Source organism: Aplidium turbinatum, chromosome 7 (genome assembly GCF_918807975.1).
Source record: "Aplidium turbinatum chromosome 7, kaAplTurb1.1, whole genome shotgun sequence".
NCBI classification, from domain to species: domain Eukaryota; kingdom Metazoa; phylum Chordata; class Ascidiacea; order Aplousobranchia; family Polyclinidae; genus Aplidium; species Aplidium turbinatum.
The window spans coordinates 16550104-16564823 of record NC_137478.1 but is presented as its reverse complement, the minus strand read 5'-3'; the positions used below and the strand labels follow the sequence as shown (position 1 = coordinate 16564823).

Here is a 14720-nt window from a genome sequence, read left to right as displayed (position 1 = left end):
CTAGTCTCCAGCGTTTTCGAGAGTAAAGCTCTTTTTTGTTTGTGAATGAGCCTGGAGGAAGATTTATTTGCTGTTTTAGAAGAAGCAAATGGTTCGGTGTGAGAGCCTCCATGTCATTAGGATCGTCTGACGATTTTGTAAGTGGGCGACTGTTAATAATGTTTTCTACTTCACACATGAAGGTAGTCAGCGTTTCATCTGTTAAAGTTTGGCCTTTACAGATAGCCGATAAGATTTTCCTAATGGATCTGATTTGTCTTTCCCACACACCTCCATGATGGGATGCACTTGGAGAGTTAAAGATCCACTTGATGCTTTTCTGTGTTAAAGCATCTTTGATTTGACTGTTGTTCCATGATTTGATGGCTTCTCTCATTTCTCGTTCACCGCCAACAAAGTTTGAACCATTGTCAGATCTAATTTCTTCTACTTGCCCTCTTCTTGCGTTGAATCGTCGTAGAGCGAGTATAAAAGATGAAGTGTCAAGAGAGTTTGCGATTTCAATGTGTACGGATCTTATTACAAGGCAAGTAAAAATGACACCGTATCTTTTATGTTCTGTTCTACCCTTTTTAATAATAAATGGGCCAAAATAGTCTACACCAACGTAGGTGAATGGTGGTTTGTCTGGTGTCAATCTGTTTTTAGGAAGATCAGCTATTTTTTGTGTGCTGAGTTTTCCGCTTCTTTTGCGACAATCAACACATTTGGATAAAACCTTGCGGACTGCTGAATTGGCTTTTATAATCCATAGATTTTCGCGCAGGGCAGACAGGACGTGTTCCCTACCACTGTGACCCAATGTGTCGTGCATTTCTTGAATTATGAGAGGAACTATTTGGGAGCGGTTTGGAAGGATAATTTGATGTTTTGCATCGTGTTTGAGAGGTGCAGCTTTGATGCGGCCACCAATTCTTAGTAAATTGTTTTCTAAGAAAGGGTCGAATTTTATTAAGCTACTGCAGTTGTTTAATGGCTTTTGTGCTTTCAGTTGGCTGATTTCGTTGGCAAAGTGTTTTGACTGAACAAAGGTAAAAATAAAGTTTTGCGCCTATGTGAGCTCATCTAGAGACAAGCAAAGATTATGTGCTGGAGCATTTTGTCTATTTGCAAGGTTAGTGAGTCTTAAAGTCAGAAACTTATGCTTACAACGGAAAAGCCAAGCAACGATTCTTTTCAGCTTGTACCAAGAAGAATACTTACCCAAAAGATCTTCCAGAAAGTGGGATTCGCTTTGGGTTGCAAAGCACGTTTGCTTTGGTTGTTTAATTTCTGGGTCATTGTCCATGACTTCGAGAAATTCTGGTTGCTCAGGCCATTGAGATTGTGGTTTCCATAGAAATTCAGGGCCGTTTTTCCATTGATTACATTGAAGAAAGTTTGGAATTGAGAGACCCTTGAAGCGTGATCAGCAGGATTACATTTAGTGGGAACGTATCTCCATTGGGAAATTGTTGAAGCATCTTTAATCTGTTGAACTCGATTTGAGACCAAGGTATGAAACGCTTTGTTTGAGTTGTTGAGATAGCGCAAGACAGTTGTGCTGTCGGTCCAAAAAATTGACTCTTTATTAAGATAAGATGCCTTTAACTCTCTTTGTAGTACTTTTTCAGAGCTAATTGAGATTGTAGCAGCTGATAACTCCAATCGAGGAATCGTCATTGCCTTCATTGGTGCAAGTCGAGTTTTTCCCAATAATAGGCAACAGTGAATACTGTTTGTTGTGTCGACTAACCTAAGGTAAGAAGCAGCACCATAGGCTTCTTCCGATGCATCTGAGAAATGGTGAACTTGGGCGTTTTTGACAGCACCAAAATTTAAAGGCTTGTAACACCTTGGAACGTTAAAAGATTCGAGCATTGGCTGAAGTTACAGACAACAGTGGGGACGGGTTGATAGTAATATTTGGAATTTGTTTCGAGTTTACTGATTGATTATTGTTTATTTGATTTAGTACAGGGGCCTGGGCGTGCGACGTACTCGGCTCATGTCTCACAAACGACTTATTTGCTACTGCTTGTGCAGGATTAATTTTGTTTGAAACAACAATAGGTTTGTAGATGTTAGACCTGCTGGTTTCTACGTCACTCAACGTTAAATGGGATAACATAGGAGACACATCATTATTGTTTACATTAGTTGCTAAATTCGATTGAAATTGTCCGTTTATATCAACATTGTCTTTAAACATTTTATTGCGCTCACCACCATCTTCTTCCGAAAGTTGGGCAATCGTCTCTTGGAGCTCTGCCTTTAGTTTAGCTTCCTGGATTTGTTGCAGGAATTTTCTTTCTTGTTCTTCACGTAGCTGACTTTGTTTTAGGACCATTGTTTCAAATTCTGCCCTTGCTTTCGCTTGCTCTTGTTCCAATTCGCAAATCCTTTTTTGTGATTCCAATCGAGCTAATATTACCGCCTTCTTAACTTTAGCGCTCATTGTCGAGGAGCGGCTTTTGCTAGAATCTTTGCTGGTGCTGTCGCTTGGGTGCAGACTGCCATTTGTTGCTTGTTGGAGCCTTTTGGATTGTGATCTTGTTGTCACCTTTGATGTTGGGGGCTCTGGATTTGTTGATTCTTCGGCATTTGATTTATCTGCCACGTCTGTCTCCTTTACAGAATTTGTTGCCATTTTCTTGACATTCAACTTCGCTCACTGTCAACAACGACGACTTTCTTGATTTGAATTGTCTAAAAACTGAGTGTAACGTCCGCTTTGTCTATTTTATTGCGACGTTACAGTGACGTATTTTGTTTGTCGTTGTTGACCTTTGCTCTATTTGAACTGTCTAGATTGCTAACAACAACACCACACATGAGTTTCAATTGGTTTCACGTGTTCTTCTTGTGCGTTTTTAGACAATCTTTTAAACACAGGTAACTTTGAGATTTCTTAATTTGCGACCGTCCAGAGAAAAGCAATTTGTAGAAATGAAACAAATCGATTTACAGTACAATTTACGAATTCCCTTTTTCAAGAATTGGCAATTATTGAAAAACAAATAGGTCATAATGGTTGTATAATTCAATGAAAACTGACGTTATATCGTTGACTGATAAGCTATTATTGATTTAACGAAACAAACCACACGTGCAAACGCATGTGCAAACACAAATGCGACAGAGGCAAAAACAATTCCAATCAAAGAAAAACTGGTGGCTTTTTTAGTACAGTAGACTTGTAAAAGAGAAAAAAGCCAAATATTAACAAACGAGTCACAATTTAATCTCTGTCGTTTTAATTGCGTGCACGCAGCTGCACACAATCCATTTTCGCACCCAGCAATCAGCATGTGGGTATGTTTTCGAATGTATTGTTTTGTGCAAATGGAAAGGCGCTCTTCTGGATGCCTATTTAATTGGTGCTGCCTGGTTAGAGTTTGCGCTCTGATTGCTGTATTTGTGCTTCTGTTTATCAGGTTAGTAGCGGTGACACCGGTTTTTGTGCGAATCCTAGCAGAAACTCCTGTTACGTTGGACTGGACTGCTTTACGATGACAAAAGATGTTCTCTTCTTGGCATGAATGCTGAGAAACTATGTTTTTTTAACTACAATTTGAAACTGTTGAACTTTAATTATTGAATTGAACACAAAACAGTAATATTGCGTTTGGTTTTTCTTTGGGTTTTTTTGTGATTAGTGTTAAGAATGGTTTTTCATTACAGCAACCAATTCATAAACTTTCTTGGACTGGTTTGTTGCTTAATAACTTTATTGGTAACAAATTTTTCGTAGTTGATATGTATCGGTATCGGCCTAAAAATTTCATAAATATTGTCATCGGCCTGAAAAAGTGATATCGGTGAGCTCTGCATAAAGGTAGTAGCCAGTTACTTCAGTGCAATGAATTTATGTTGATATCACTAATGTGTTGTGATTATCAGTATTTTCCTACATTTTGTTTGAAAATGCAGTTTTTGCATCTAACTTGAAATGTACAGTAGATCAGCTAGAGCTAAATGATGCATTAAAGATGGATAATGAAGCCATTGACCCCCTGCAAAAAAATGGGAGGGTTGAGCTACCCCTAAACATTAAAAAAATTTAAAATTATTTTGCATGTGATATTTTTTCTCCAAATGGGACACTTTAAGGACCTGGCACCCACAAAATTTACAACAAGTGTTTTTAAGGACCATCCTACTGTACAAAAATGCAAAACTTCCAAGATTAAGGTCTCAAAGAAGCTTTCCCAGTCTTGGAATAAAAATCAAACCAATCACATCATCCAAATTCATCCCATGACCGGTTTGACAGAATTCGAGAACTTTGGAAGCCAAAATTACCCAAGAAGCACCATGGCAGCTAAAGGGCCGTTGTTGTTGCATGGAAGTTTAGTATTATTGTTGGGCTATGCTGAAAGGAATTGGAGACATAATATTGACGTCAAAAAAGAAAGACGTAGCAAACCCAAAATAGATATAGGATAGTTTCTACCTGATTGTCGGTTTGCTTGTGTGTTTTGACGTGACATCCTTGTAAGCAACCGAGCATGAGTTGATGACGTGTGTAGATGCGGCTGTGATGCACTCGCTCATTGGTAGCTGTTGCATTTAGCTTGTTTGTCTATCAGAGTACCACGGGTCCTCTAATGTTAGGCCATTGATTTTTGCGACAGCTTGAAGTCTCTATTTTTACCAGCACTGAAAACATAATATGTTGGCCCCCAAATGCATGCCTTTACTGAATAACAACTGACACACTACATCATACTAATGCCTATAGTTGGTTTTCTGGTAACGTAACAAGTCATTATTAAACTAATATTTGCTCAGTTGGTATCAGTAAAATGTAACTGGTGTAAATAATCACACATGTCCAATCTATTAAAACATGACGTGGAAATAATGTAGACAGAGCTCAACGTTTGCTTTTGAGTTCAAAGTTTTATTTCACTTGAGTAAAATGATCATAATGGCAGGAAGTATTTAATACACTGCAGATAGAAGTCATCTGAGTTCATTTAATTTTATATATTTTGTGCACATGCGGTTATTCTGTATTAGTTTTTTTGCCAAACCTGCAGGAAGTTTTGTGTAATTCTTACATTGATTTCTGTGTTGCTAAAAAGTTAATTTTTTATTATTTACGAACAGGTATGCTGGAGTAGCAGACAGAGGAGATGCCGAGAAGTTATTAAATAGTAAACCTTCTGGAACCTTCTTAGTTCGGTCCAGAGAGGGCAACTTGGCAATTAGCCTCATGTGAGTTATGTTGCTGTTGCATTTTCTGTTAAAATCAGAGGTGTACATGAGGTTCTCGAAGCTTAAATTAGGAGGTAGGGACTTATAAAGGTTTGTGGTGAAAGGTATTGAAATGCTCTATTAGGCTGAAAATATGGACTGTGGTGTGACAATTCCAACAAGCCCATATTTAGGCCTCTGGACCGTGTTTACCCCCTTGAAGATGACTACTTAGTGATTATAGATATTTTCATGCAGTGTTGCCATATAAATATATATTATTTATTTGCATCAGACAAAGCTGTCCATATCCAAAACAACGAAAAAATACACAAACTGCAAATGCACAAAGGTCACAGAGAACCACTTTGGATGTCGTCAGTTTAAAATCTCACTAAATAGGCTATCTACTGTTACAAGTTTATGTACAATGGTAGTGCTACATGTTAGAAGAATTAAAAGTATTCAGGACGATAAAAACAATCAGATGACATCAGGTCTGATGTACAGCGATTTGAGGAGTAAATGCAACGGATGATAAACAAAAACATGTTTTTCCTAAATTTATTTTTATTTATTTATTTGTATCAGACAAGAATGCCCATAATCGAATTACAAAAGAAACAACACAAAGAAAGTACAAAAATAAGAGGCATACAAATGGCAGCAACGCAAAAGCATTCAAAATAAAATTACGAGCTCATTTTGATCAGACAACAAACCAGTAAAATTTAACGTTATCAAACGATGAATACCTTGTATTGATATCTTTCAGCCATGGCAGCCATCAAGACTAGGTAACAGCATACATTAGTATTATTGTAATGAAGACCGTAATTTGATTTATGTATGATCGGCAGTCAGACCTCATCAAGGAGGCAACTTTAGAGTTAGACGATAATTCGCATCTTTCAACAAAAGAAAAGACATATTTCCGAAGTAATGCATCAAATGTTATAATGTTGCACAAGACTTGATGTTCACATACGCTATAATGTTTAGGCAAATTGTGTATAATTCTAAATGTGTTATTGAGGCAACACGCAGGCGATTAATGTCACGTTGATGATAATTTTCCCACAGATGACATGCATACAGTGGAGTACAGTATGAGCGGAATAGAACATTTTTAATATTACTGGAACACTTGTAAAATTTTAATTTGTTGGAAATTCGTACTTGTCGATTTGTATCCTTGTCGTTACACATTGCCTTGTCATGTCAAGAAAAACACCCAAATATTTGACACTATCTACGAATTTGATCGCACTTCCATAAAATAACATCATCACTTTTAAACCTTTTCTCTTTTACAAAATTAATGAATGTGTAGATATAAAGAGCTTTCTTTAATTAACCAGAACATAAAATTATGTTAGAGTTGTTGAATGACAAGTGTTATTGAATTTAGTTTAAAAAATGTCTTTTTTCAAATGGCAAGATCTCTTCTGCTTTGGTAAATGGCAAAATTGGGTCATTCCAGCCCAACTCAACCAACATTAATAAAAGTTCCATGGGCACCGTCTCAGATTTTGCTCAAAATTGCACCAAATGTACCTCTATGGGAGCAATGAAAAATCCCCAAGTTTCAGATGAAAATTCCAAGCAGCTTAGATTTTATGGCCGTTTAAACTTTACGGGCCTCATCCCTTTTTCGTAACAGTGGACCGCCGCGTTCATTTTCAATGGTTTTTGAAGGCACATATCTTTATTTCTATGCATGCAATATGCCTGAAAATTGGTATTATGGGTATTTTTGGGCTGCTCTTTCAGAATCTGCTGTCATAATTGGACTAGGATGTGTTGATAAAAAGTTACAGGCATCTCAAAACTGGATTTTTGTTGGTCAAAATGTAAATTTTTCACATTTTGACCATCAGCTGTGAGTCCCCCTCTTGGCCAACATCACCAAATTTGTGTAGTTTAGGCAATAAGCATTGTGTAGAAGCAATAGAAGCAAAATGTCTTGATAAAAACAGGAAATAATGGTTTTAGAGGCTACCGAAAATGGTCACCACTGAAAAAATACCCCTTGGGCCGCCTTTTCCGGGGAGTAGATAACCATGTAGATGGTACCCCAGAGTGATAAAACTTTCACCACTTAAAGATACATGTCTTGGCTATGCCTGATATAAATTAGAACATATAAGTAGCCTATAACCTATGTTACACCAGAGATACAATCCCATCCATTCCAAAATCTAGCGATATTTTTACGTTGAAAAAAAGACACAGCAACCCCCAGTTTCACACCCACACAATACATTTATCCGAAAATTCATTAAAAACTGATGTGACATGAGAAGACTTTAGCAAAGCAATAAGAACTTTTTTATTATGCCATAAAAGTAGGCTGTTTACTGTTTAGTAGGGTGTAACACTTTTTGAAAAATATTTTCATTTTGTTCCAATAATGTTTCTCACAGGTGGGAAATACCTCACTGATAGCAGAAACCAATTTTTCGGAATTAAAAACGATTTTTTAAGGTTCCACACTCAGGTTGAAATATAGTGCTTTCGGATATATGCAAATTAGGTAAAAGAGAGGCATTTTTATGTTTTACACTTAATTTTTTTGTTTATAAATAACTGCAAATGGTAGGAAAAGGATGTATTACATATTAGATTAAAGGAATGTCATGCCTATTCTATATTACTTATCAAATCATATTTTGCAACATTTATTTTGTGTGTACCTATTGTATTATTCTGTAAATAACCTTATGTGCGTACAACATTTGCAGTATTTTTCATATTTTCGCACTATAATATCTTTTTTGTACAATTGTCATTAACTGTGAAATTTCTACAAACATACATTATTAGCAACTGTTTGTCATTTATGGTTCCTTGGTTTGATTGGGATAAGTATTTAGTATATGTATTGCATACATATTAGAATTTATGGTATACGAAAACCAAAGCTTTGTGATTCGCCAGATTTGTCGGTTTATCATCGATGTTTATGCACCAATGTTTTGCAGTATTTATTGTAGGCCTAGTGCAGTTGATGGTCCTGTGTTAATGTTGCTCATTCGCGATTTGATGAAAGCATCAAATGCAAGGAGGTGGTAAAATGTAATAGAAGCTGAAGAGCAAATGAATGGTTTTCAGAGGAAATTGCAGCTGTGGTGGCAGCGATTAGAAAATAACACCTTCGCTAACTTTCCACGTCTGGACGAAGAAGTAAGTAGTTCCGACACAGCAATTAATGGCAAAGTTGCAAAATTCATTTCAAAACTACTTTCCTGAACAACCGTAATTATCCAGCATGGATACGTCAACCATTTGCATATGATACTACAACAGCAAATATAAACAGTCCATACTTGGATGACATTATCGAGCTTCAAGAAAGTTTGGTGCAAGAAAGAAACTTCAAGTTCAACACAACAAATCTTCAAACGTTTTATTCAAACAAATGGGAAGTTATCCTCTTATTACAAAAGTTGCCCTTGAAGTTCTCATACTATTCGTAACCACTTATTTATGCGAGCACGCGTTTTCTATTCTGGTGGATGTTAAAGCAAAAAAACGAAACCGGCTTGTATGCGAAAATGACATGAGAATTTCTGTTTCCGAGACAAAGCCTTGAATCTCACTATTGGTTTCAGAACAACAACAAAAGAAACCTCATTGATACAGTAATGTATTAGGCTACTATTAAATGTGGTCGATTTTTGTTTTTGTGACTCAGCGAGAATTTGGGGTTCAGCAGGTAAGTAAAGGTTAAGAACCACTGGTCTAGAGGAAAAGAAGAATGATGGTTGATAGTGAAGATTCCATGGATAATGAAAACAGACAATGCTGTTAGAGGATTTGTGACAAGCATGACAGCTTCATTGAAGGAGATTAAATAAGATTTGATTTGTCTTTTGATTTCAATTTGATTTTTTGTTGGTTATTTTTCTTGGACAATGGACATGTTGTATTGTGTAAATCAAACATATCTGCTGCCGTAATATTCGTTTTACTTTAGATATCACCGTTTGCATTTTACGGTAAAATGTTGTTAAATAAAGAGTTTTTGAAATGTATTTTGCCTTTAAATTTAGGCCAAGGAAGCTAGAAAGATGTCAATTTAATTATTTTTAATGACCAGACAAACTTAAAACTCTCTTACACATATACAACAGTACTACAACAACAAAGACCTTGCCAAAAACAACAGTATTAATAGGTCACGCGACATTTTATAGAGTCATTTCATTATAATGCAAACAAAATTTTCAGATTTTGGCACCACCTAATTTATTTATTAACTTAAAACATGCTTCTCACTTTTTTGAGAAGAATGGTGCAAATTCAATGAAAATCAGACAAGCGGTTCTCGAGTTTTATAAGTGAAATAACCCTTGGCCACTAGGTGACTTCAAAGATAAGGAGCAATAGAAAAACGGAAATATCTCAAGAACCGCTCAACATATTTGGATAATTTTTTGCTCTACCCCCATGTTTTCTGGGGTGGGTTATCTGTTTATGAACACTAAAACAAGTTTTGTCTACTACTTTTTGAGATAATTTAAGAAATTGACCTATTGTTGCTACGCACCAATAAAACCATGATGCGTAACTTAAAAAAAATTATTTTTTTTAATTAGATAGAGAAAAGATTGATAAACAGTTTGGCAAAAACAGTGTAGTGCTAAAGTCCCAACTTTTTGCCCAAATCACATTTAAAAGTAGTGAAAGATGGAAACATTTGGATGTTTTTATTTTCCCTGAAAAGGTTCAATAGTCCTTTGTGATGTCATATTCATACTGGTACATTTTTGAGTGATTGTTGTTATTATCAATTTGTGCAGGGGTTATAGACGATTTGTGCAGAAAGTTGAGACTTCGACACTTTTTTGTTTTTGCCAAACTTTTCATCAATCTTTCCTCTACCCATTAAAAAAAACATTTAAAGTTACGCATCATGGTTTTATTGGTGCGTAACGACAAGAGGTCAATTTCTTAAATTATCTCAAAAAGTAGTAGCCAAAACTTGTTTTAGTGTTCATAAACATATAGCCCACCCTAGAAAACATGGGGGTAGAGCTAAAAATTATCCAAATATGTTGAGCGATTCTTGAGATATTGCCGTTTTTCTATTGCTCCTTATCCATGAAGCCACCTAGTGGCCAAGGGTTATTTTACTTATAACTCGAGAATGGCTTGTCTGATTTTCATTGAATTTGCACCATTCTTCTCTGTAAAGTGAGAAGCATGTTTTAAGTCAATAAAAAAATTAGGTGGTGCCAACTAATGTTCCTATTATAATGAAATGACCCTATAGCTAAAAATATGAATATTTTCAAGTTAAGTGTGGAACCTCAAAAACAAATTTATTGTCAAAAATCTTTTTAGAGCATGTTAGTATCACCATTTCCCATCTGTAAAGCATATTATTGCCATACTTTTGGAAAAATGTTACACCCTACTGTTTAGGTACCACAAACAGTATTTTTTTTGAAATGTCCAAAATTTCAACATCAGCGCTATAAGTAAGGTTTTACAAAAACAAAATAAAGCGCTATTAGCGCTATAAAAATAAATTAAAAAAAGTAAGGTGTTTGGTATTTATGCATGTATCACCATATTATTTTCAAGGGGTTAGCTTTTGGTCTAAGTCCCTCCCTTACTGAATGAAACTTGATTTACTATTTTCAGCTACTTTCGACTTTTTATTGCAATTCACTTTATGAAAAATTACTTCCTTTGAAATCCAAACCAAGCCATGGCCGCCCTTATAAACCTGCCGTATGTCGCGCGTGTGGGAAAGCGGAAGAGACTCTCCCTCATATATTGAACCACTGCCCTACCGTGATGCCTGTTGTCATGGAACGGCACAATTCAGTATTGTGGGAGATCGTGAGGCATGTACCTGCTGAATGGCAACCCTTGCTTACCATAGATACTTAGATAGTACGGTTCCACAACACGTGGAAGCGGGCGGTGCTGATCTGCGCCCTGACATTGTCCTGCACCCTGACGGTGTCACGGTTCTATGTGACGTCACTTGCTCATTCGACTACGGCGCAGATTCCCTTCGAAAAGCCGCCGACATGAAACACGACAAGTACGGCGAGCTATGTGTAGACATAAAGGAAGACAGGAAGCGCTCTTGCAGGGACGTCCTGTCACTTCCGTTCGTCGTAGGCTCCCTCGATAGCTATGCTTCGTTGAGCTCTCGGGTTCTGACAGCCTTGGGTGTTCCTGCTCGTGGGGTAGCAGAGGTGGCTAGAAAAGTGGCCTCCCTCTCAATCGAAGGTTCCCTCCGTGTCTGGAAATCTTGGAACGCCGGGCTCACTCGTGGAGGTGCTACGTTATAGAAAAGACGATTCCAGTGATCAGAAGCTCAATTTCCCAACAGCAGAAGCTCTGCAGTAAGCATCCGAGCGCGCAAGACAGCAAACCTCAAAATCTGCCAGTAATTGTGTGACGTCATAGTATGTTAAGTCCATTGTTTCATTGCCAATTTATCTGTAAACGATTGTCGTTTCATCAGCAAGCTGCAGCTCAATGAAGAATACAATCATCATCAATAAAAAATATATAGTAATATATGAATTAATAGTCAGGTTCACTATGTCAAAAAAAAAGAGTTTCGTTCAAAATTTTTGGAGATTAGCAAACCTATACATTTTCGGAAATCTTAGATCATGAGGAATCCGAAAAGCGTTGATTACATTTGCAGAGATGTCCCCATGGACAAATATATATATTGATACATCTCGGAATAAACTTAGAAACTTTATCAAACATGCTAATTCTATGTTACAAGGGTCAAGAAATCCATTAGAAGCATACCTAGATACCTAGCGACAGCGTTAACCACTTTGCAATTATCCGCCATATTGGTTTTCAAAATGGCCGCCGAAATTATATTTTGTTACATTACTACTTACTAGTTGAGATATAAACTTCATTCAACATGCTAGTCCTAAGTTATGTTGACTAAGGAATTCATTAGAAGCAAGCCTGCACGCCACTGTCATATTTTGGACAAACAAAAAACAATTTAATTTTCCAACAGCTGTCCTGTCTTATTTCCAGCATTACAGGCAACGTCATTTTCGCAGTCTGTCCCACACAGGCACAAATCGGTGCAGGTCAAGTTGTTCCTTCGACACGAACATCTCTGGGTTGAGCAGTTGGTTTTGCATTGGCATCAGTCTAGCTGAATAATGGCTTGTGGTGCAGGTAGAATCTTTGTGGTAATAGATGAAATCCCGCTTTCATGCTGAATTGCTGATGGTAGCCATGCCAAAGTGGATCAAGGAGCTGTTGCCACATGATGACAGTGGCTTGGCACCAGACACGACTCTGAACTCGCACGCGTTCAACGTGCTCCTCTGATGCACCAATTGTTGGAGGCAAGTTTTGATTCTCCGCCAAGTTCTTGCTAAACAGGTGCCATCTCAGTTATGGAATGTTGTTTATGTGGACACCCTTCGGGAAGTACATCATGCAGACAAAGTTGGCCAGCATTTCTTTCACATTCTGAGATAGTGTGCTATCCTCAGGTAACTGTATTAGTGCACTGATTGTTTCCATTTTTGCATTCAAGTACTGTTGGAACCACTTGGTTTAACCAATCTTGAAAATCTGCCAACATTATCAGCTCCACTGAAAGTATGGAACACGGGTAATGCTTTCGCCTTCTCTTGTCCTAGAGCTCTCCATATTGGTGCGATCACTAGTGTACCTGATCGCATAGAAATGGACAAGTGTTTGCAGAGTTGGTCGTAGTTTGCAACAGCAAGGACAAGAACGTCTGTGTCCAGACTGAAGAAGACTAACTGCGCACCAGGACTACGCTGTGATGCTGATGCTGCGAGGCAGATCATCAAGGTGTCAGCTTCTTCGTGATTGTTCACTTCTAACGTGATGTTCCGATTGCTTCTGGTGTGGCCTGACGCTGAAGTTATCACCAGCTTTGGAGAATGCTTGTTGTATCCGATTACTTCTTCAGCAAGATACTGCGTCAAATCTGCTTTCGTTTGGTCATGGGACAGGAACCTACTCAGTGGTATGTGCTTGATTCTGATGTCATCTATGATTTGGTATTAGACGGGATCTTTGTCTTTTCGTCATCTTGCTTTAGTTTTCTGTTTCAAAAAGTCAGACTTGTACGTGTCGAACACCAGAATAATCTCGTCAAACTCTGCTGTCAACGTCATGAGCTGGTCATTGAAGTGCTGGCTAAGATCTTTGACTGGCGTGATGGTTCCCGTATTCTTTGTCATCTTCTGGACGACCACCATGCTATTGACAATGGCAATTTTCTGACTCATGTGTGATGCTGATGGTACAGTTCTGTATTAGCAGTGTCAACTCTCTGCAGGCAATTGATAAGCTTTGATTTATCAGTACATGGTAGAACTGATCCATCTGGAGCGAATAGTGCTCTCGGTGTGAGGGTGAGCTCATAGTTACCGATAGCATTCTTCTGGTCAATGTCCCGCTTGATCTGGATAGAACCATGAAGCGCCCGTAAAGACCTTTTGTTTCTTTCAGATCGACCTACTGGTCACGAACCTTGACTGTTTGCTTCTTGTTTCTTGACATGTACATGGGGTTGTTCTGCTTCTTAACTGGTGCCCATTAGCTGACATCACCAATAATGCGTTCGGCAACATACTCTTTGTAGAGCTGTTGTCCCTGCTCATCGACGGTCAGGATCCGTTTGACATTTTCTTGTGGAACACATGCGTGTGTGATGAAGTTATACAACTCATCACCTTCAACTGCGAATGGATTTCCGTGACTCAGTATGGTAGCTTTTATCTTGTCAACAGCTGCATGCTCTTTCCTGACAATGTCTGGTTGTACTTCAGGTCTGGGTGACTTGTTTTGGAAGAAGTGTCTCCAAACTGCTCTTTGAACTTTTCTGAGAGGCGCGACATCTTTGGTGCAGCCAGAAAAAACTGTTGCCGGGCATTTGTGTTGTTAGGACTTTCATCATCTTGTTGAACTGCTCGCATGCACGATCTGCACCAATGGACACAAACGGGATCTCACCATTGGTAACAGACACATTGCTTTCGTGAAGTTCACACCAAGTCTCTGGGTGGTTGATCTTCAGGTCATGCATATCTGCAATATACCGTGGCCAAAGGCGCTTGTACTTTATCCGATCTAGGGCTTATTCAGTTCCTCACCAGCTTGCAAATGGAGATTGAGATCTGCATTCTGGGATGCCTCGACAAAGATTAAGATCGTTTCCACTCGGTGAACATAGTTCATCATTGACTTGAACATTGCATTAGAGCAGGGGTCACCAAATGGCGGCCCGCCACGCTGTATCGCTGCGGCCCGCGGAAGGTATCAGCGTACAAGTATAACCAAAAATACTTTTCTTGAGGAGTTAAAGAGCACGAAGGCAAAAAATACTTTCCGGGAAGCATATTTTCGCTTTGCATACGATTCCACAGACCGACCAATCAGATTATAGTTCGAGGTGGGGATTGCTTAAAGCTATTCCAATGCGATGTCCAGCCACACTGTCCGAGTGGTTGATTAAAACGTCTGTTTTCCAATTTCGAAAATGTCGA

At 38.2% G+C, this 14720-nt stretch overlaps 1 protein-coding gene across 2 annotated transcripts in view; it reads left to right on the top strand.

The window, feature by feature from the left end:
* The window catches only part of LOC145774372 (guanine nucleotide exchange factor VAV2-like), a 145029-nt gene that overhangs the window by 102839 nt on the left and 27470 nt on the right, over positions 1-14720 (top strand). For both annotated transcript variants that reach the window (XM_082585605.1, XM_082585604.1), the window contains exon 22: positions 5095-5202. In XM_082585605.1, coding sequence (XP_082441731.1) covers positions 5095-5202 — 108 coding nt within the window. The remainder of the gene's footprint in view (positions 1-5094; positions 5203-14720) is intronic.